This window comes from Pleuronectes platessa, chromosome 13 (assembly GCF_947347685.1).
Source record: "Pleuronectes platessa chromosome 13, fPlePla1.1, whole genome shotgun sequence".
Lineage (NCBI taxonomy): Eukaryota > Metazoa > Chordata > Actinopteri > Pleuronectiformes > Pleuronectidae > Pleuronectes > Pleuronectes platessa.
In genome coordinates, this window is record NC_070638.1 from 11,482,837 (window position 1) to 11,505,389 (window position 22,553).

The following is a 22,553-nucleotide window of genomic DNA, read 5'->3' on the forward strand; positions in this document are numbered from 1 at the left end:
CAGTGTCTGCAGAAAAAAAACACCCTGGGATCCTCGGTGCACTCACCGATCCAGAACTCATCCGTCATGTTGCCAAAACCTGCGATGTACTGCTTCCAGCGTTTCAGGAAGTCCAGCTGGCCAGTTGTACGGCGCTGCAGCATCTGGAAGTAGAGCAAACAGCATGATGGTTGTTTTGCTTTTAAATGGAATAAGCTGCAATCTGTCCCACAACTCCAGTCTTACATTCCCCTTGGTGATTTTTAAATAACTAATGTTATCCGATGTTTCTTGTGATTCTTTTTCAATTGTTGTAATTGAGTCTTCGTGTTACGTTTTGTTGTTTTGTAGTTATTTGCTGATAATGATTGACTCCTGCAGGTCGGTATAGAAAAAGTCATTGAAATCTTCTCAGACCGCCTGATTAAATTCAACTTAACTGAACTGTCAGTTACTATCATTAAAAGTTGCTCCAGGGATTTAGGATTGCATTTCCAAGGTTGGGGGAATCAACAGATAATATACAACTGTTTTTATATGTTCCTTTAATATTTACTCATATAAAATCCCACATAACTCATGAAAAACCTTTTAGGGTTAGCGTTAGGGTCAATATTATGAAACAATTTTGAAGGTATATATTTTTTCCCCCCATAATTATAGTCCTGAAGGTGATCAGTAATTTGTACCAGCCAGCCGCCTCCGTCAGTGTCCATGTCGCAGAAGACCTCAATTGGTTTGGAGCGGTTGTTGTTAATAAAGATGTTGTAGATTCCGCTTTTCTTATTTCCGTTCTTCATGATCTGAATGCAGTCCATGGGGAAGGGGTAAACGAGGCCGACTACAGGGAGGAAGATGGGATGTGAACATAACACTCAATAGCAGATATCATGTGTTTCAGTAAAGAAAAATGAAACATCAGGACAGTGAAGAGCATCAATAACATCTGAGTCGGTGAGCACAGACCTGTTTTGAAGATCGTCTCCACCACCTTACTCCTCCTGCTGCCTCTGTAGGCAATGAGGGTGACGATGTATCTCTTCCCCGTCTCCAGACTGGACACGGCAAAACTGCTCACGCTGGCTCCGAGCTGCTTTTCAACAGTCTGACCACAAAGTGACACAAATGAACTTTACTGAGCCTCAATGTCATATGATGCAATAGTCTCACATAATGTAGATGCTCCTGATATGGGGAAATAGAAAAGTCCACAGTTTGACTGAATTCTTGTGAAGCATGAAGATAGAACTTAATTCACTTCATCCATGTGCTTTACATTACTTCTGCATGAGTATTATTTTTGGCCACAAGGGGTCAGCGTTTCACAGAGATTAGACTCGAAATGCATTTGATGACTAATGCCTTATTTAAAAGTTGAATAAACAGATTTCCATGTTGAATATTTACATAAGACAGGATCTAAATGTTATACATCACTCTCCCTCTTTTGTTAAAGGATAGTTCAAGCAAATATACAGTAAAACAGCTTTTACCCAATGGAGAACATTTTCCATGTGTACTTTGCAATGTATAGGATATGAGGATTTATTATAAAATGTAAGGGTAACAATTTCAGTTCTATAGCCTATGTTTATATCTGAATACCCTTTGGTGCAGTTTGGTTTCTGTTCAGATGACAAAATGTGTGTGTGTGTGTGTGTTGAACCTGGCTCACCATGCTGCTTTCCTCGTCTCTATAGGTGAGGATGTAACCCTCTATGTCCGCCAGAGGAGGAATCCAGGTCAGAGAGGCAGAGTCCAGTGACACATCAGAGGCCTTCAGGTCCTTGGGGGCATCGATATCTGTGAATAGGAGAATAATCAGAGAGGATTAAAACACAAGAAGATTAATTTCTTCAATGCGTCTTTGGGATTCAGGTGGTAGTGATTAGACTTGAGCGCATTTTTTGTATTGTTTTTAGTGATTTCATACATTTTTAGGTGTATTAGTACAAACTGTGAGTAAACTGACTACAAACAACATAAACAAACCCCCAAAAAGTGAAGCCAAAGCATCTTGTTGCCACCTGGTGGCTGACTGCAGCACTGATCATTCATCCCACCTCTCTTGTGTTAATGGATGGGTCATGCACCAAACTAAAAAGTCAAACCAAATATATTTTTTGAAGATGGTTTTTGTCAGTGTAGGTAGTTCTTATCACATTAATGAATGTTCCAGTGACATTTGACAGCTGAGACTGAGTCGAGATTGGTAATCTTTTCACACAGTCCATACAAACCTTTCTCCTACTCACATGAAAATCAAATGTTTTCCATACGCTAACAAATACCTGTCATTCCTTATTCCCTTCATGAGTCTAAATCCAGTTAAATGCATTTGACAGTAAATATTTTCACCAGAGACGAAGACCGTCCTCCTGCAGCGTTACAATCTTCCTCCACAAACTTGACAGTTTTCCGCTGTGGAGGTTTGAACCGAACCAGATGCTGAAACAATCTGCCGTACACAGAGTCGCCTGCTGCAGCAGCGGGAGACTCAAACTCCCGTGGTTCGGGAAATTAGAAAAGGTGCGTGTCAAACAGTCCATTATTAATTCAAATCAAGATTCGCACTGTTATTGCTCTTCTGCTAAAAACATTACACCCTCTACTTTTATTCTCCTGTTGGGAGTTTCACTGTCACAAATTACTGAAGAGAAATTAAACAGCTTTCCGGGTAATTGAATCACGATAGAGGAAATACTGTGGGCAGAAACACATTTTAGTTGTACCACTGGTGTCATTAGTGGGAAGCGATGCTGCTGAAAATGTCAACGGAACACAACTGACACGGTACAATAAAGTCAAAAATGTAATAACACACGTTTTATTGCATCCCAGATGATTTCTTTCTGACACAGTGGGTTTCCTATCTGAACCCAGTTGGTCTGCAGCCAGCGACGGTTTCAAATGAATCACGACGAGACAAGTTTATAATCCAAAACTCGGCCATTTGCTGCCTAATTGAAAGAAGGCGATTTTACGGCTCATCTGGCTCGTACAAAGATCCCCCTGTTGTATTCTGTTCACCATGTGCTGCCGCTGCTGCTTCAGCCCCACACTGAGGTAAGAGGGATACCCAGAGACCTGGCTCGGCCTGTGGGAGTCATTTCCTGTCAGCGCTGGAGATTTGGTGCTTCGTGGTAGTTTACAAGTGGAAAGTAAACACATTGTGACTTTGAAAGAAAATTCGAAGTTAATAAATCAAACATCAAATGACACACGGCTTTATGGATTGCCCTCTAGTGTGCATTAATCAAAGACAGTCAGTCAATACCCTAGTTCGTTTTGGTTTTTAGATGTGGTACACCCCCACTCTTCACCCCCATTTAATCAGTGTTTTGGATAGTGCCGTCTGTTTTGAAGTGAACGCTAAACAATTACAGAAGCTCGAGTTGCTGTTGAGTTACATTTTACGAAAATAGTCTCAGACCTGATACAAGGATCTTTCAAACAGACTAAGATTTATTCCCTGTCTCCTGATAGACCCTGCATGGTCACATCACTAATTTTCCCATCACTTATGTCGTCCTCACCACAATTAACTACATTAATCCTTATATTCAATTAAACAATATTCATTATATTTAAGATCTTGTATCTTAACTTCATCTGATACGGATGATTTTTTACCCTCAAGGGGAAGCTGCTGAAACTCAGGACTCATTTGATGATAACTCATCAGGTCAGAAATAGATATTTTACAACAAGGACCTTAAATAAAGATTTTTGTGAAAATATTTATACTTTCACCTCTTGCTCCCATATAAAACTCATTTAGAGTGGGGTTTTTTTAAACGACCTAACCTAAACTAACAAATTTGTAGCCTTGATAAAAATGATACACCATATCTGGAAATAAAAATCCAGACTCCTGGATGTCATAAGGTGTTTTTCTGCATTTCAATGTATGTGGATTTGAAGTTACTGATCGGTAGAATATAAAAGAAAGCCAATTCTCAAATTGACTAGTTTGGCATCTATTGGTCACTTTTTGATGTTTGGAATGTGCATCATAAACTAGAAAGCAGTCCAGACCACAAGAATAATCTCAGCATAAGGGAAGTTATCTTATCTAAATATAAAACCTGTTGTTTGTATATTAATTGGTTGATGAAATCATATTTGATGAAATGACTAAAAAAATGTAGGTAACAAACTCTGTCAGTTCAAAGTATATTAACCTGTCTCAGCTTTGGTTGAGATCTTCCCACTGACTTTTCCTCCCTTGAAAGCCCAGACGTAGACAGTATAGAGAACTGCAGGTCTCAGGCCAGTCAGCGTGTAAGAGATACTGTCAGGCCCGACTGGGATTTCTCCACTAGAGCCCTCAGAGGAACTGTAGGTTAGGATGTAGCCATCAATTTGTGCCTGTACCGGATCCCAGGACACGTTGAAGCTGGACTCAGTCTCGTCTTGAGCTAAGAGGTTAGCGGGAGCGTCGAGGTCTGGAGGGAGATGTTAGTGGAGGTAGTTAATAAACTGGTGAGCAAAAAGGAGAAATGAAACTGTTAAGCATGCATTGACAGATTTTAGTAACATGACTGTAAGTAAAATTTAATTTATGATTATGTAAATCATTTTAAACTTAAAAAAAATCTGTATCAAAAGCAGGAACTTGAGGGTATTTGGTGTAAATGACAGGCGGTCTCTTGATCTGTTATTATTTTTCCATTATTAAAACCACATATTTGGTTTAAAGAAAGACTCAGAATTAATTGTGTTTCTGGGCCAAAGGGATCCATAGAAACATACAATTCTAAATGAAGTCATAGTTACAGCTGAAGCCAAGCCAACTGGGAGCGTCTGAGACCATTCCTGATACCAGAGAGGTCTGTGGCTGGGAATTGAGGAGCTCAGCCAGAAATGCTGGGAGTTGGGAGAGCTACCTGTGAAGTTGGATTACGGTTGTGCTCGAGGTCGAGAAGTATTTATTAAATATTGTAGACCTCGGCTCAGGACACAGGAGTTTGCGTTCAATCTACACTTATTGACTCTGGTTTTATCTTATTCAGGAGGTTTATCCACCGATACCAGCTGGTCCACAGTCTGTGATTCTACAAGTTTCAGGGAGAAATCATATCGCATCAAAATATTTTGCCTTGTGAGTTCACTGAAAATGTGTCAGATCCTTAATTTCATATCTCAAATCTTAGCCTTGTGGTCAAAAGATGGAGAATGCTTCAGATTATGGAAACCAAAGAAACTTAAGGGGGAGACCTTCATTCCAGAAGGATATCAAGCTTGTCCTGAGACTTTGCAGGTCAATTTCCATCTCTTCAAAAGTTTGCCATTTCCAATTCAGATGAGGAGGTGTCAACACCAAGCAATAGATCCATACTTCAGATTTTACACAAAAGTTAGAGTAAGAAATGAAGCAGACATAATTTCAGTGTAACTTTTTGTATAAATGAAGATATCATATCAGATCATTCTCGTGAGCAGAGAGCTTTTCCAAAGGTCTGGATGGTTTCCTGTCTTCAATCCATCCTTCATCCGTTATCACAATCTGTGACTGAAATAATCAGACTGTTGGACACCAGAGGCCGAGGTGAATATCTTGACATGTTGACTGAAATCAGTCTGCTTGACAGATTGAAGAGTTGATGGGTCTGGTTGGAGAGACTGTCCCTGAAGGCCTCTTTAGGCTCCAGGTATGATTGAATGACAGGAGACCACAGGGTCCCAGGACATGGTGGACGGATTACACCTCTGAGCTGGTGAGACAACTCAGGAAGGGCTCAAGTAAGTTATTGGGAAAAAATGCATCAAGGTTGCTTTGCTCCTTTTGACCTGAATTAGCTGTTGGCAAGTGGATGGATAAACGGAGGTCGTAATTCATCAGAAAGATGCTTACACAAACAAACAGATTCTAATTGGTCTAGCATGTGAGAACCACCTTTTTTCTTTTGGGGTTCATAGATCAGGTCATTTCTGTTCAACAAATATATATATATGTTTGACACCTGTCTCCGATTGGGTGGAGGTCTTCCTGCTGGCTTTGTTCCCCTTGACAGCCCAGACGTACACAGTGTAGATAACTCCCGGCCTCATGCCAGTCAGACTGTGAGAGGTTCTGCCAGGCCCGACTGGGATCTCCCCACTAGATCCTTCAGAGGAGCTGTAGGTTAGAACGTAGCCATCGATCTCTGCCTGGACCGCATCCCAGGACACGCTGAAGCTGGACTCGGTCTCATCTCGGGCTAAGAGGTTAGCGGGAGCGTCGAGTTCTGGAGGAAGAGGTTAGTGGAGGATATTAATACGCTACTGGTCAGAAAAAGAGGGTTCCCTCAAATCTGCCATTTGACAGGCGAGTAACTAAATGTTTTGGATTTGGATAACAAGTTGTAGATCTGAGACCTGTCACAGCCTGTGTTGAGATCTTCCTGCTGACTTTGCCCGACTTGACCGCCCAGATGTAGACGGTGTAGAGGACGCCGGGCCTCAGACCAGTCAGCATGTGAGAGTTCCTGGCAGATCCAATTGGGATTTCTACGCTTGAGCCCTCAGAGGAGCTGTAGGTGAGGACGTAGCCATCGACTTCTGCCTGAGTGTGATCCCAGGACACCCTGAAACTGGACTCTGTCTCATCCCGGGCCAAGACGTTAGTAGGGGCATCCAGCTCTGCGTGGGAAGACATGGTTAGTAAAGTTATCCAGAAACTACACAAGACTGAGGCAAACCAGCAGTGTGAAGTTACCTGGTACACATAACCTGCAGTCAGGCGTTAGAAAGTCTGGAGAAGATGTCAAACTTGGATGAAACTGAGAGCAGAGGTTTGATTGTTTTTATTCTTTGGACTTTACCCATTGTGCAAAATTTGGGGTTTATTTATAAAAAAATATATTTTAATTGAAATCCATTGTTTAAGTATTAAATATTTTAATCCAAAAATATACTATAAATCAAATATTCTGTTCCTCATTCGAGTTTGACATCATATCACTATGCTAATGTATTTAAGCTTTTATGCAGAGGTACTTTGATTCTATTATGAGCTGTGTTAAAAACATCTGCAAACAACAGTTTCAAGATCAGTCTGCAAGATTGACTTCCAGGCCACTTCAGATAGTTGCCTCCTGTTGTTTGATGTATGAGGGAGGTTATTGCAACCAAAGTGTCTGCTTTGCTCATCAGAAAGAACCAGAGAAGAAAATAAGAATATGGATGGAAAAAAAGATTAGGAATTGTTTATAAAAATATGAAAAGAGCAACACTACAAAACCCAATAGTGAAATTCTTTAGGTTCTATGGATAATTATTTTGGGCCATATAAAAAAACACTGACATTAAGTCCTGTTGGTATTTAAAAGGTGCCAATGTGAGTGATATCTCTTCCTTTACCGTTAAGTTTGTAAAAGTCTGTAAAGTTTTAGGTAAATGCCAGTCACTACTCAAACCTGTTCTCCTGCAGCATTTCCTCCCAAACATAAATTCAAGCAGACAGCAACAGCTGTTAACCTTCACAACAGGCAGATTAAGAGATAGCACAACATAGGAGAAACAGAAAAGCTGGCTTTGTGGAGATTGCCTTGTCTTAGATTTCGTGTGGACATCCTGCCCCGGGCTAAACTAAAGCTGCCTTTAAATGAGGTGTCCAACCTAATTACACATACAGCCTTCTTTAGTGAGCGCCTCCCCCTTGGCAGTTGGGTAACGAGGGGTGAGTGTGTGAAGTGTAAAATGTCAATGATGTTTTTCACCTCTTGCAAATTCAAAAAAAAAAAGAGAAGAAAATTGTACAGAAAACACTCAAAAAATGTAAGGGAAATTATTGGTGCATTGCTCAAAAAGGAAAGAGAGCAACTTGCACAACGGAGCTTTAAAGAAACTTTTAAATCTCAAACTCCCTCTGTTCTCAGGCTGAAAGGATTAAAGAAAACAACCGACATTGCCTGGGAACTGAGTTATCTGATTGTCACAGATCGTTGTGCAGACGAAAGTGAGAATGTTTGCCCTCATCTTCAAAAAGAAGATGCTTTAGTAGTTTACCTTTCGTTATCAAGGGGAGCGTTTGAACAGACTTTCCAGCATTTAGCTGCATAAAAGACTCAGATCAATCGCTCTTGTCATGAACCCGGGTTCTGTTCAGAGTTCACCTGTTTCAGCCTCAGTCGAACTCTTCCTGCTGACTTTGTCTCCCCTGAAGGCCCAGATGTAGACTGTGTGGACAACTCCCGGCCTCAAGCCAACCAGCCTGTACGAGGTGCTGTCACGGCCTACGGGGATCTCCGGGCTGGAGCCCTCAGCGGAGGTGTAGCTCAGCATGTAGCCCCCGATTTCTGCCTGGACTCGATCCCAGGAAACCGTTGCAGTATCCTCTGTTACCTGGGTGGTGACGAGGTTGGCCGGATCATCGATGTCTGGAGGAGATAAAAAAACAAAACAGAGATGAGAAAGAACACGAAACAACCAGACGAATGAAAGGGTTGTGAAGATGATTCGTCCATCACGTACAGGCTACAAAAGAGCAACTCCACCAAATTTCACACATATCAGGTCCCATAACAATGTTAAAGAAAGTAATAGTCCCTTGATCTGGATCTGCATAGAGTTCATCCGGCCCAGAAGAGTGGAATGATGGTAAGATATGGGCAACAACTAAGCCTTAGCAAGACTTAATGTCAACAAAAGGTGCCAAAGGTGGCCCAAATTTGTTTTATGCTGTTTAGGCCGTATTCACTATTTACCACATGGGCCACTTGGTTCCCATCCCGATTACAACTTTCCTAGTACACTGCATGTTTGCCCATAATGTTTGGTTTTCGGATTTCTTTGGGCACATTTACTATTTTACAAGTGGGCCACTGTAGGCTCATATCCATTTGTATTTATTTTTTAAAGGCGAGAAGTGCAGCATCACTGCCTGAAGTGGCCCCACATTATGCTTACAGACAAACAAACCATGAAACAATCCAATGGAGAGAGCAGAAAACAAAAAACCTGTAGTAATACAAATAGTTCTGCCATGGATATGTTAAGATGATGGTAATTCTACAATGAAATGAATTGATTGTTGTTTTATTAGTAGGAGACAAAATGAAGATATATTTAGATATATTTCCACACTATTATGTTTAGTAGTGCTATGCTTAGAGAGTAACACTCGTAGCTACAAGGATTGCGGAAAAACTTGTATGTATTTGAGCAAATTACTTTGGTGTGTAATTTTGGGTCCCTTCCTGAAAGTATTGTTTTTTCAGGGAGGACAGTCTCAACAAAATCAGGGTTGTATTTCGTTTGAACTGCTTGCGGCTCAGGGTTAACATGACAATGGTGTAAATCACCCTCTGTGGGTTTGTCTTTACCACAAATGCATTGAGCTGATGTCAGTGGAGGAAGCAGTAGAGTAAGAATCAGCCAAGGCAGCTTGAGAGTAAGTGTAAGTCTTCAGCAAGAAGGAATTATAGGGCACTCGTCACTGCTGTTTTTATTTTTAGTCAAAACGTATGTAGCACGCAAACCTTTTCCCAGGTATAACTTCACGGCAGCTTGTTATCCCGAGTTTACTTTTTTTACAAACGTTCAGCAAAGCAGAATTTGTACTAATCCAGAGAAAGAGCTCTTCAAAGAAACATCACAAGCCAGTGGTGGGGTTCGTAGAGTCAGTGCTTCAAAGTCCCAGGAGACATGTGGAAGGTACAAGTTGGTACGCATGATGCGTGTGGATGGGAAGGAATCTCAGTGAACGTGAAGAGAGAGGGAGGAAGAAATAAAAGAGACAGACAGAGAGGAAGTGAAGGGAGATGTAAAAGCAATCATCATTTCGGACGATTCCCTCTGTGGCGGCGGCTCAGCCGAGGTCAGTCTTGTGTCAGTGCTGATTCGTCAGGGAAACTGACTGATGCTGCACCTTTTTTCAGGCCTTTATTTGATAGGGATAATATAGAAATAGAGGGGAAAGAGTTGGGGAATGAGATGCAGTTCAGGGCGATTGTGCCTTTGTGGTTTCCACAATATACTTCAGTTCTCCCCAACTTTGTCTCTTCCCTCTCTTTTTCTCCTGCTGTCACTTTTCTGTCCTCGCGGCCGCACAGCTCCGCCGTCTGTCTCGAGCTGAACCACTGAAAGAATTTATCACTGATGCATTTTTCAGCGTTTCCTCGGCTGAACATGAAATGAGAAAGGCGATCATGATGAAAAACAAGTACCTGAAGCGAGCGATGTCAAGTATGGAGCCAGAATGCTCACTTGGTCCTTCATTCATGTGAAAACAAACAAACACATTTACTGGAGTGTTTGAATGTTTGTTCCAGTTTCTCTCTGTTGCAGAAATTGTGCAGTGTCTCAACAGGACATCAAGACAAATCACCAGCAGTTAGTTTCTGTTGTGTGACATGCTGATTGTAAATGTGTTGTCATTACAACAAGCACTTCCAAAGCTGCATTTTAATATATGGGCTCCGAGGCACAGACAGTGCAACAGATTGTAATTGTGGTTGTTCAGCATCTCTTTTTGGTTGTCTAGTAATTTTGAAGCTGTTTGTTGTGGGTCTCTTTGTGTAGCTTTCAGTGACATTTTTCAGTTTCTCTGGAGAACAGCCCTTAATTCAGTATTGCCATAAACTAGAAATATTGTGACTTCTTCGAAAGAGATTATGTTTTCATCTGCATTTGTTTACTTGTATGTTAGTTGTCAGCAATACACAAAATATGGTGGACAGAGTTTATTGATTGATTTAAGGGCACTGTTGGGACTAGGCGAAATTATGCGCTCCTCTAAGAGTTATTTTATTTAAAAAAAAATTACTACAGAGTTTACAGAAGTGGAACTCCGTGTAGTTTCATCTTTTACTTTTTCTTTTTCGTCTAGTTTTGTTTGTGATATTCAGTGTAAGTGATTTCTCATTTCAACGTAATCTCATGTATTTGATTTGAAACCATCTGACTAAAGCTTGAATTTAACTTTGCCTTGTTCTCCTGCAGAGCACAGGCCTCCTTCTCCCTCTCTGCTGTTACGTTGTCGCCCTCTGAACAAAGGAGCACTGTTCCTTTGGCTCTTACAGGCGATATAACTCTGCTGCCTGACAGTCTCTATATGTTATTTGATTCTTTTTTTTTCCCGAGCCCTGCTCCTTTCTGAGGGAGCCCGCATTTGCTCTGAAGTTTCAGTCTATGATGGATGGAGTTACCCCAGACGTTCTACCCCACTAGCTGCAGAGCGACAGCAGCTACCGGGCTACACAACGCGAGCCGCGGCTTCAGCCATTTGGAAAACAGCTTATCCATTATGGGTGGCATGTTCGGCAGAGGCATCGACCACAAAGCGCAGAGTAACAGGCCATCTCTCATCGTTTACAGCCTCGCAGCTTCACGGCCTCGCTGTGCAGCCGCAGCCATACGTCCATGTGTGTCTCAGGATGGAACCGAGGGAAAATATGTGTCAATAAGGTGCCATGTCTTTTAGAAGCTGTCACTTGTAACTTATGTTTCGAGCAGGAGTCCCCCGGCTTCAGGCTTTTTTCCTGTGTATCCGATGTGAACTGTAAGCAGCTCGTTATTCTTTGAGACAGAAATGATTCCTTTACTTTATTTGCCAACATCTAGAGGAAAACAAACATGATATGAATAGCTCCTTTGGAACATCGTCAAATCGTCAATAATCAAAGCCATTCCTTATTAATGTGCCTTAATGAATAACTTATTGCAACCGACAAAGTGAGTGCCATTTCAAGTTTCAAAATTCTTTCCAGCATCTATTAAGTGGAGCTGGCTCAGAAAACGTCTTATGCCCGAGCCTGTGCGGACACGGAGCTCCCACTGGACCACATCAGGTGCTAAAATGTGTCCAGATAACATCGGGTCGCCACATTCCCTGCCTCTGCCCGAGTCCAGCCCATCTGCTCCTGGTTTTACGGGCCTCGGTGGTGTCTTAATTGAATTTGAAGTGGCAGAAGCAGCCGTAGCGTGTTGAGTTTAAACCCCATATAATCTTTTGGCAGGTCAGCCACTGTGAAACCTCTGCTCCGAACAGAGACTTCCTTTGATTCTGGTGTTTTCGTGGCTGTCTCCTGTCATTTAATCATTTTCATATTGACATACAGACATGGGACCACCACAGACAGAAGATGATCTATGAAGCAACACTGAATAAACACGAGGAAATCGGCCATAAATATTAAATTCAGTCACAAGCTGCAAAACAGATTATATCCGGCAGCACCATTCAAATTTCAAAACATCGGAGCTGCCTTCTTGCACAGATGACATAAATTAATTAAACTTGTGTTTATTTGTCATTCTTTGAAAAGATAGTTAAAGAGTCATATACACGGTGGAATTTAGATCAATATTGAAGGGTCATGACACAGTGTGAACAACAGTAGTATCATTAAAAATATATATCGATATTACTGTGAACTTGTAATACTGACAGTGAAGTGTGAAAGGAGCTGAAATCGAAATAAAAAAGGGAAAGAATGGAAGAGAGTGAAGAGGGGATGTAGGGAAAGCGCAGGGCATCTATAATAAAAGGAGTCAGCTGTAGCCCTGGAGGACAAAGCTCCCTTTCATCGACCAGTAGCTGCACAGTAATGCATTATACATATCTTGATTTCTCATTATATTTTGTCCCTGATTGGTGCCATCATTCCTAATTTACACTGATTCCTATTTTTTACCCGAAAAGGTTCCCCCTCTCCTAACCCCACAGTTTAGTTTTTTTAATCAATTACCGACAATGACAGTGGAACAACAAATAAAAAAGGATCCAAGATAAATTTGAGAGAATTTGAGATCAGCATGGTTGTAGCATTCTGTTTATTTTTTCTATCATTGAACTTATACTGACTCACTTATTATCCCTGGTCATCCACAGCCCCCCTACAGAGGCTCTGTATTCCTCCCTGGGGAGTGCTAGCCCCCACTCGGGGAACAACTGCTCTGACCACAACAATCGGCGTCATCTTCCCTGTATTTTCCCATATTTCCTGCGTAACAGTTCTTCTTATCTCTCACGTATTAGAACCTCGCCGGCCCAATGCTAACGGCATGTTTCAGAGAGATAGTGGGTGAGAGAGAGGGTGACTCCTCCACTCTCCATTGCGCCCGGTCTGTCTGCATGAAACCAACACATGCTCACTGGCAAGCCCAGCTGAGGGCTATCCTCCTCAAACAGCTCCAGGCCTTTTTGCCTGCTTCACCTTAAAAATGAAGCACTGCAGCGTGGAGACGAGCCGACCGTCTGTCTGGGGTAGATTAGCACATTCACAAGCACCTGCAATTAGGTGGCACACTCAGAGGGAGAGGAGATTAGCAGCGACAGGGCCCCTCGAGCACCTGACGGGCTTCAGAAAGAAGAGAGGTGAGTCTCGAAAACACCCGGCAAACACTGATGACTAAAACTAAAAACCATTAAATTGTCTGCCTCGGGGCTTTAAAGATGAAGAGCCATCAACCTTGAGACTGCTTGTGAACCGCTAAAAAGGAGGGAGAAGAGGAAAAAAGAAAGGAAAGCGCACGATTGGAGAAAAGCAGCAAAAAACAAAGCACAAATGAGCAGAATAATGGGAGCAACTGAAGTTCTCTCTGTGTATGTGTGTGTTGGGACCGTGTGTCAGTCACTGAAACAAAAGCTCCAAGTCAAGTCAACACCAACTGTCAAAGAGAGACTGTAAAATTAATTCCTCCTCACGTCTTAAAAATCCGTCCAGAACGCAAAACACAGAAATCCGATATTGCCAGACGCACTTTGGAAATCAGGAACCATCTCACCTCAGCCGTCGGGGAGCATCTTGTAGTCGTTACACCGCTCATATCACGTTTCCCCCCGGTGGCCGTGCTCACCACAGCCATTGGCAACAGGCCAGAGTATTAGACTGTGAATTCCAGCCATCCATTATCAACCCATAATTGTGTCTCTCGCTGGCTGCATTTATTATGCTGTTGTCATTGGCTGCGTGTGTGGAAGGTAATACCCGCAGCAGCACTCTGTGTGTGACAGATTAGGTGTTTTTCCTATTAGCTTCTGACCACTGGTGAATTATAGGTGCCTAGAAAAGAACTATAAGAGCTGCCTCTGATGCTGCACAACTAAGTGGAATATGGACAAGTTCATAAGTGGCTGATCCATCACTTCAAGTGTTCATTTTAAGTGTCCTCTACGTTGAAACGCTGCCAGTTGAGGCACGAATGTACTCATGGTGTAATGTCGGCACGGCAGGAGCGGCAGTCTGTTTCTGATAATAACTGAGGAGCCACATTATCTTCAATAACTCTCGAGTGTTGATGCGTTGTCACTGACCTGTGGTCCCGGAGACAGAAGACGTTTTCCCCTCAGTTGTTCCCTTGATGGCCTGCACTGAGATCAGGTACTCGGTTCCTGGATACAGACCTGCACAAAGACACCTTCATCAAACTTTAGGAAACTGGATAAGATGTAAAAAAAATTATGATTGACACAAGTGGTTGCCAAATTTAAGGGAAATTTGAGGGGTAACAAAATTATTAAAAGGAGAAGAAAGAAACATTTTTTTTCTTTTCTACCTCCGCCATGGAAGTTATGTTTATGATTGCGTTTGTTAGTTTGTTAGCAGGATTATGCGGAAAAACAGGGTTAGGGTTTTGACAAATTACATTTTGTGGAGAGGTGGCTTTTTGCAAATAAATGTGTACGTTTAGTGAACTGATATTTATGAATGTGTGGTCAAAAATAATAATCTGTATCTACTAAATCTAAATGTGGTTTCATAGGTTACAGTTGGGCCTTGGCGAAGGAATATGGAGTATACTGAACGCCATTTTAGTTTTATAATGTTCAGCAAGTATGACATATTGGCAATTCATACATGTATTTTGTAATTACATATCAAGAGAGCAAACCACATGTGTCATTATAACAGACGGAGTATGTCTTCAGTATAAACTGTGTTTGCCCGGTGACTAGACCTACCAACTATAGTGTGTCTGGTGCGCGCCTCCTGGCTGCTCTGTACATTCAGCTCCTCCTCCTGTCCCTCCGGGTCAGTGTGTGTGAGCCTGAAGTGATCCACTTCGGCTGGTGGGTTCTTCCAGTCCACCTGGATAGACGCTTCTGTCTGGCCAAGAACCTGAATATCATCGATGGCCGAGACATCTGTGAAGGATACAAGCGGTGGACAACAAGTTGGATCTGGGTGGACAGACGTGAGCCTCAAACTGCTAAACCTGCATTAACGTAATCACAAGCGTCTGTTCAGCTCCCACGTGCCCTTGAGCAAGACGATGAATCCCGACCACCCGTTAATGTGACCTTCCAAGAGCAGCAGCAGAACAGGAATTTTGCCTTTTGGCAATTTATTGTCCCAGAAAAACCAACATGTCAAAGTATTTTTATTTTGTCCTGCTGTAAAAATGAAAGTCATCTCTTGGGTAAAATTACATCATTCTACTACAACACTAGAATGACAGGAGAAGTTCATGTTTTCATTGTAAACATACACAGTAGTGGAACTTGGCTCTCAGTCATGTAAGCACTGTGTACTTGCCGATCCTACATGATAAGGGGTTCAGGGCCATCAGGATTTGAGCATGGTGAAAAAAGACGGAATCATATGAACGATCAAAAGAAAACAAATGGTACCAAATGAAAAAGGTTCAGTTTTTAAGACAGAAAATGTCAGTTACTGTGTTTTCCTAAAGGGAAAAGAGAACATTCACTTAAACCCTCTTTTGAAGTCGATCATCGTTTGAAGTTGAAAACTATGAGCTCAGTGAAATCACTGCCTCATGCTGGCTGATACTCACACAACCAAGAGCCAGATGATGGCGTGTTTTCTCATGCCCGTACAGGAATGCCCGACTCAGTAAGGTTTTCCATGGCTAACCAGGCTCACCACACATTAGAGTCAAACTCGGTGTCTCGCTCTGTCCGGCTGTCTGTCTCATGCCTACCAACGTCACATCTGTGCCGGACCACATCTGTGATGTACAATTACCATAGAACACATCTGTGGACCCATTTCCCTGTAATTACTTTAAAATGTATTGGTTGACAAACTTTTACAGAAAACTCCTAATGAATCACTTGGTAATGAAAAGCTCCAGCTTGTACGTTGCTCCTTTAGAAAAACAATTGAACAACAAGAGATATTTCTTTATTTAACTACACGCAACAAAACACATTTTACAAAAGTAATTGCAACGTTCATATGTGAGTTTATGTCCAAATATGCAAAGTCAGTGTTTGTGGCGACTTGTCACCTCACATGGTTACAAAATGGTGTGTAATCCATGTGCTCTTTGGTGTGCTCTGTAATCAGAGCCAACATTTCTGCAGTTTATGGTGTAATCAGGTGTAACTGATTATACTCAATTCTATAGTGTCTGTTTCTGATTCGTTTGGCATGTGTAATAAAGTAGTTTAGGATGTTCTATGTTAGGAAACGAGACCGTAAGGACGGTAATTGAAGGACGTGTGATGAAAGAACCCGTGTGAAGGGTCCCGGTTGCAGCCCCTGATGACCAGATTGAGCTGGAACACAGCTGTAAAACATTGTTAAGAAGTAATGGAACAGAGCATTTCGTTCCTTTTCAGCAACAGTCTGCTTTATGAGAGAGAAGGACGCCCGTGTCCTCAAACAACCGTGTCCTCAGGAGTCACATCTGAATGCTGAGTTTGGGGCCTTGGGTGAAGCTGCAGTGAGCTGGTGTGTTACTGCTAAACTCTGCCTCGATAGCCAAGCTTTTACAAAGACTTTGCTGCTGAAAAACTGCTGATGTGTCCATGATCTGCCTTCCTGCCTGCGGCTGTGGAGGCTTTGTTGCTGCCGGTGTTTGACTTTGGCTTCATCAACCGTTCTAAAATATCCATGTGACACCAGCTGGACAACTAGCAAACACGTGTGAATGAAGTTGTCCGATGAGAATCATTAAGTGCAGCAGAGCTATGCAGTTTCCATCTCTGTTTAAATGAGTGCATCAATGCACCCCCACTCGCCGCTCATAATTCAGTGATGACAAGTTCGTCAGTCACATTTCAACAGAAGGCCCAAAACATTAAAGCAACTCCATGTAACTTCGAACTGAGCAACAGCGCCCTCTGCAGCCACATGTGCCGATTCATTCTGCTGGACTCTGTGGGCCCTGAACAAAAACAACATTTATTTTCTTGATATTTAAAATTTCCTTGATGAATATTTTAAATAAATACAAATTTTCAAGGATTTCTATTCATTACTCTTGAATTTGCTGGGCCTCGTACCCGCTCAACGAATTCCTTTGGGGTGAGGTAACAATGCCATAATTGTTTTGAAGCTGCTCTTTAAAGGTTAAATTGTTGCCTTATTTTGCCTTAAGCTGAGGGTGCCATGCATACTGTTCAGTCTTGTAGAACTGGACCCCCGCCTTGGCCTCTTCCCTATAATCAAGTGCTTTAAGCTGCAACCCCTCCTTCTGCATAACATTTAAGTTTCACGGCTCATCATGCATATGCTCACATTGACCCCAGCTGTAAAACCTAACTCTAAATGTCCCAGACCTGCAGGCAATACCTAGGCTCCCTGCTACGTTTCTAGAGAAACTACACCCGGCCTAATTCCACCTCATTGGCAATGAAACTCATTTTGGAAAATGCTGATCTAATCAAAAGAAACACATGGTTAATGATGTTAATTGTGTTTTTTTCCAGATCTGATCTCTCACCTGTTGTAGCCACGATCTTGTCTGCGTCACTGTGGATTTCTTTGATGACTGCGTACACCTGGACAATGTAAGTGACCCCAGGAGTCAGGCCTGTGATGAGGTAGGAGTTCTCTGTGTTGGGAATCCGCACCTGGGATAAAGAGGGTCGAAACAATTTTTTCTTTTTAAATGTGTCTCCATGCTCCATCCTTTATCTGACATATACGGAGTGATAAGAGAAAGTACCTGCTCCATGGCTCCATCCCCTTTGGGATGATATGTCAAAATGTAATATTCTGCCCCACGAACTGACTCCCACTCGACCAGGAGAGAGACGTCCGTCACCTGCACCAACCGCAGACCCTGAGGTCCCAACACTGAGGGAGACAGACAGAGAGCGGTGGGTAAAGAGAAAGAGATCATGTTTAATGGAGTTGGCAGAACATTTTACTTTAGTTGTATCCGTCAGTCTTTGCATTACTTAAAGGCTTTGAAAGCCAATTTTCTCAGCTTGTGGCTTGAGCTGCCTGATCCTACAAGAACACTCAATTTTCTGTCAAAGACGGAACAGTTACATCACACAAGACATTTTTGGTATTTCTTGGATTACGCTCATTAGTTTGAGGTGAATGAGGCTTACTTGTAAATGTATGACTTTGCTTCTGGGCACCATTCAGGATTTAGGATTGATTTCCTCTTCCAAGGAGGATGTGATATCACCAGTGTGACTGGTTTGTTTACTGGTTTGTTTGATTGTCAGCAGGATTGCATTAATACCACTGGATGGATTACCACGAAAGTTGATGTGGTGGGAAGAACCAATTAAAATTTGGTGAGAATTCGATTGAGATTTTTTATTTTTATAACATTGCAAGATTTTTTTATGGATTTCTCAAATAAATAATGGATCTTGATTAAAAAATCTGACATTTTTAGGGGACTGATATTTAAGACTGTGTACAGTTTGCTGCAGATTAAAATAAAAATAGATTTAAGTGGTTTCATAAGCAGACTGACGCATCGGCCTGGGCGGTGGTCGATTTTTTTCTGAAGTGGTCAGAGAAAACACAATGTGTTGTCGTTTTCCTACTTTTTCATCACAAATGTGCCTCAAAAACAAGACTGCAATGATTTTCCCAAATGTTTTGATATTTCATCTTTGGGTTGTCATATTGCAGGGAGCAGAGAAACCGTAAGATGAGGAGCTGTAGGCGACAAGCTGCTCACCTCCAACTTCTCACAGATGTAACCGAGTCCTCTCACTGCGCCCTGCAGCTCACAGGCTCATGCCGGGTGTCGCATGAAAACAAGTCTCGGCTGCTCACAGAATGATGGAAAAATACCAATTAGGGCCTCACTTCTTTATTGAAACGTCTCCGAATTCTGTGACTTGACGTAATAAACCGCAATTTGCTGTCTCCTCCAGCAACAGGTGTCACCGAATTTCTTTGGCAGACAGAGTAATTCACAAGATTTCATAGGATAGAACTTTTCATCATCCAACCGGCAGGTCTGATGTGTGAAATCAGCAGCTTGATTGAATTTAAAGCAACTGCAGGGCCGGATTGGTGGTGTGTGCTCTACTGAGTGCCATCCGTCAGTCTTTAAAGTGTTAAAACAGAACTCAATGGCCTCTTGGAAGTGATCTCTCCTTCTCTTCCACCTGCCTGTTCCTCTTACAACATTTAGAAAGAACCACTCAGGCAAAACGTAATGAACTTTGCGAACATCAAGGTTTCAAACCTGAGATGGAAATAGTTTAAAGGAAATATTTTTTTCAGCGGTTAAACAAGGCCAGATCGCTTCAGTGGTGTTGATGGAAAAAAAATACGGTGAGGGGGCAAGAAGGTATATAACTAAATGGGAGTACGATAACAAAAAAGCAGCCAAAAGCCCGAAGGCAGCAAGTCAGCACTGTTGGGGAGTGAAGGCTTTCCCGAAACGAGACCAATCTGTGGGCGCGGTAGATTGAAATAAATGGTACATGATGTTAGATTCTGAGAATTAAACCATACACAGAAATGTCAGCATGTTTCAAGCGGCGAAAATGTGAAACGGGTGGTGAAGGAGTCAGGTACCACTTCGGTAGGGATGGAATTCACATCAGCTTCACACACTGCTCCACACGGCAAAGACAGGAAGCTGGGTGTTTTCCCTCAAATGTAGCAGTTGTTTTCCATATCAGTTAATAGCCCCCTGGTGCTACTTGAGGTGCAACTATCGACAGCCTTTACCCTCAAGTTATATTCCGGGAACAGCTGCGGTGAATAAATTAACATACGAAGAACGGAAAAGGTGATGATTTGTGTCTCCCTTGATTGAAGTGGAGTGAAACACAGTTTGAAGACGGAAAATGTGACTGAAACAATATTTTTTGAGTTCTTGACTGAAAAACACTGCAGGAATAAGGAAGTATCAGTGACTCGATGGTGACATGTACATCAATATTCTGATATAAACCTGATGAAGACACTATTCTGAATAAGACGCCGCCATTTACCCAGGATTTTCTTTACTTCTTTAATTAAAACATTGACTATTCTGACCTTAATCACATTATGAGATCCTATACAACTTTTTGCAGCATTTTGCGAAATCAACATACGGCTCTGCTTGAACCTCGGTAAAAACAAGATGGAAAATGAAAAAGGAGTTTATGCAAAGTTAGATAAAAAAAACAAAATGGTACATGGTATCATTGTACGTTAAACTATTTCAGATTAGTGTTTTAAAACTGTCGCAATAAGGCCAGACATTATGGTGTGTACACATGATGAAAGGGTAAGCAGACTACGCTCTGTAACAAATCAACTGCAAAATGAATGGAATATTCTAATAGCAACTCACAATAGTCAAAATCTTGTCCTATTCTGAATTAAGTGATTAGTCAGAATTTTGGTGTCCATAAACATAGCCAGTGTTTTAGGATCTATGAAGTGGGAACTCAAACTACATTTATTTGTTAGTTCCTCTGAATTCTATTAGATTACATGAAACTCCCATCATGTCTGAAATATTTTCAAATGTGAAACTTCGGAAAAAATGTCCAAATACGGTTCTGAGTCAAGAACAAAAATCAAAGAGTACATTATGATGAACACAATCTCTTTAAATGTATCCATAGATGAAAGTACACATCTTTCAGAAACAGACAGGAAGTGCGATAAGAACGTTAAACCCAAAGCTCCCGCGTTTTGTTGATGTAGCTTTAAAGAATTTACCACATTCATAATATCCAGATTTTCAGATGTGGGTGCTAAATGATCCTCTTTTTCACCATAATCTGAAGGATGAAGAAGATTCACCTTTTCTTTATTTTAGCACCCAAGCCTTGGGTTTTGCCTTTGATTGAAGAACATAAATAGTAATATTGAAGCTTGGTTAACATATACACATAACATTTTTATACTTACATTCATACTGTATACCATAACTGCACTTTCCTCAAGTACGCTTCTTTGTCTTCTTTATCTGTTGTGAAAAGTGCCTAGAATGTAAATATTTGTGTTATATTTAATTTTATTGCCTATTTTATTCTATTGGATACATTTTTACATGTTCTCTTGTCGACCTTATTTCGACCCTCTGCTGCTGTAAGAAGCTAATTTACCTGGCCTGGGATCATTAAAGTTGATCTTATCTCATCTTATCTTACCTATGAACTGCATTGGAACCACACTGCCCTATACTAGGTGTACGGTATATCTATAGTCACACTTTGGGAGTCATGTTGCCGTCATCCCCCAGGGAGCAAACTGACATCCATCATCCAGGTGTCGAAATGGCAAAAAGCCACATGAAACAAAGAATGTCTGAACCAGTGCTTCTGTGGTTCTCCTCTTCTCCCACTGCTTTCTTCCACTATTACTAACACCTCATATCAACATATTGGCTTTTTTTTTTCTCGCCTCCCACTTTCCCATCCACCCTGACTTTTCCTCCGTCGACTGCTGCCACTGTTGCTGTTGGACTCCGTTCAGCAGCACCTACACATGAAGCTGCGAATCTGTCTGTAATTATTCCCTCTCTGTGCCTCTGCAGAGTAAAGCACAGCTTGAAGAAACGGAATCGCCATCTAGGGCCTCGACAGAGCTGACCTGCTACCCAAGAAGTCTAAACCATTTATGCCCATTTCAAGTTTCTAATACTTTCGCCCAGCACCTGAAGTTTGCTGTCGACTTTCTTTTGGTTGATTGGCATGACGCAAACTTTAATAATGTGCGACTTTGGGTTGTGTGCCCTCGGTGTACGCTGGGTTGAGTGTAGAAGAAGAACTGTCCTAGACCAGTACAGACAGACATTGTTATACGCAGGAGATTATTTGCTACTGCTGTAATCCAAGAGGGAGTGTGTTGACAGAGCAAAATGATCCGTCATTCACTCACAGCCAAAACGCCTCGGGTTCTTCACAGTCTCAATGTGTGAATTTGACTTTCCAGGCCAGGCAGCTGCTACTGCTGCTCGCCTTTCTGCTCTTCTGCCCTTAAATTGCCATAAAATGTAATTTTGTCCTCTGCTCCCGGGGAAGTACAGCAGGCGTGTTTTGGCAAGAAACGCATTCAGCAAGAAAGGTGATGATTTTTCGGCGGGGTCAGAAATTTGCGACGGAGCCCCAGAAGACTGATGGGTGTTCCCTGTGGTATTATGTGACCCGATGTCATATGTTTTCAGAAGTCCAAAGCCGCCGGTGTTCACGGGGTCAGCGCACAGACAGGGCCCCATCACCTGCTGTATCAGAAATAACTGTTGGAGGGATGCTTTGAATTCCCCAGAAGTGGGTCATTATATGGTCTTCATGATAACTGCCAAAACTTTGGGTTCACTCAGAGACACGTTTGTCAATAAGCTGACCGTTTATTTCTCATCGTTAGCTTATTTTTAGTGTAAGATTATAGTTTGAGCTACATCAAGGATTCCACTGCTGCTCAATATAATTATTGTGCAGACTGTTACAAAGGTCAACAGGGCCAAAAGCC

At 41.9% G+C, this 22,553-nt stretch overlaps 1 protein-coding gene across 3 annotated transcripts in view; it reads right to left on the reverse strand.

Moving 5' to 3' along the window:
* tnn (tenascin N) overlaps positions 1-22,553 on the reverse strand; it is a 34,059-nt gene that overhangs the window by 3,413 nt on the left and 8,093 nt on the right. For 2 of the 3 annotated variants that reach the window (XM_053438980.1, XM_053438981.1), the window contains 12 exons: positions 17,824-17,954; positions 17,599-17,728; positions 14,870-15,052; positions 14,222-14,311; positions 8,079-8,342; positions 6,340-6,603; positions 5,946-6,209; positions 4,164-4,427; positions 1,655-1,782; positions 946-1,084; positions 669-820; positions 47-143 (listed from right to left, as the gene is read on the reverse strand). In XM_053438980.1, the coding sequence (XP_053294955.1) occupies positions 47-143; positions 669-820; positions 946-1,084; positions 1,655-1,782; positions 4,164-4,427; positions 5,946-6,209; positions 6,340-6,603; positions 8,079-8,342; positions 14,222-14,311; positions 14,870-15,052; positions 17,599-17,728; positions 17,824-17,954 (2,106 nt within the window). The remainder of the gene's footprint in view (positions 1-46; positions 144-668; positions 821-945; positions 1,085-1,654; positions 1,783-4,163; positions 4,428-5,945; positions 6,210-6,339; positions 6,604-8,078; positions 8,343-14,221; positions 14,312-14,869; positions 15,053-17,598; positions 17,729-17,823; positions 17,955-22,553) is intronic. The other variant, XM_053438982.1, reaches the window with a different exon arrangement.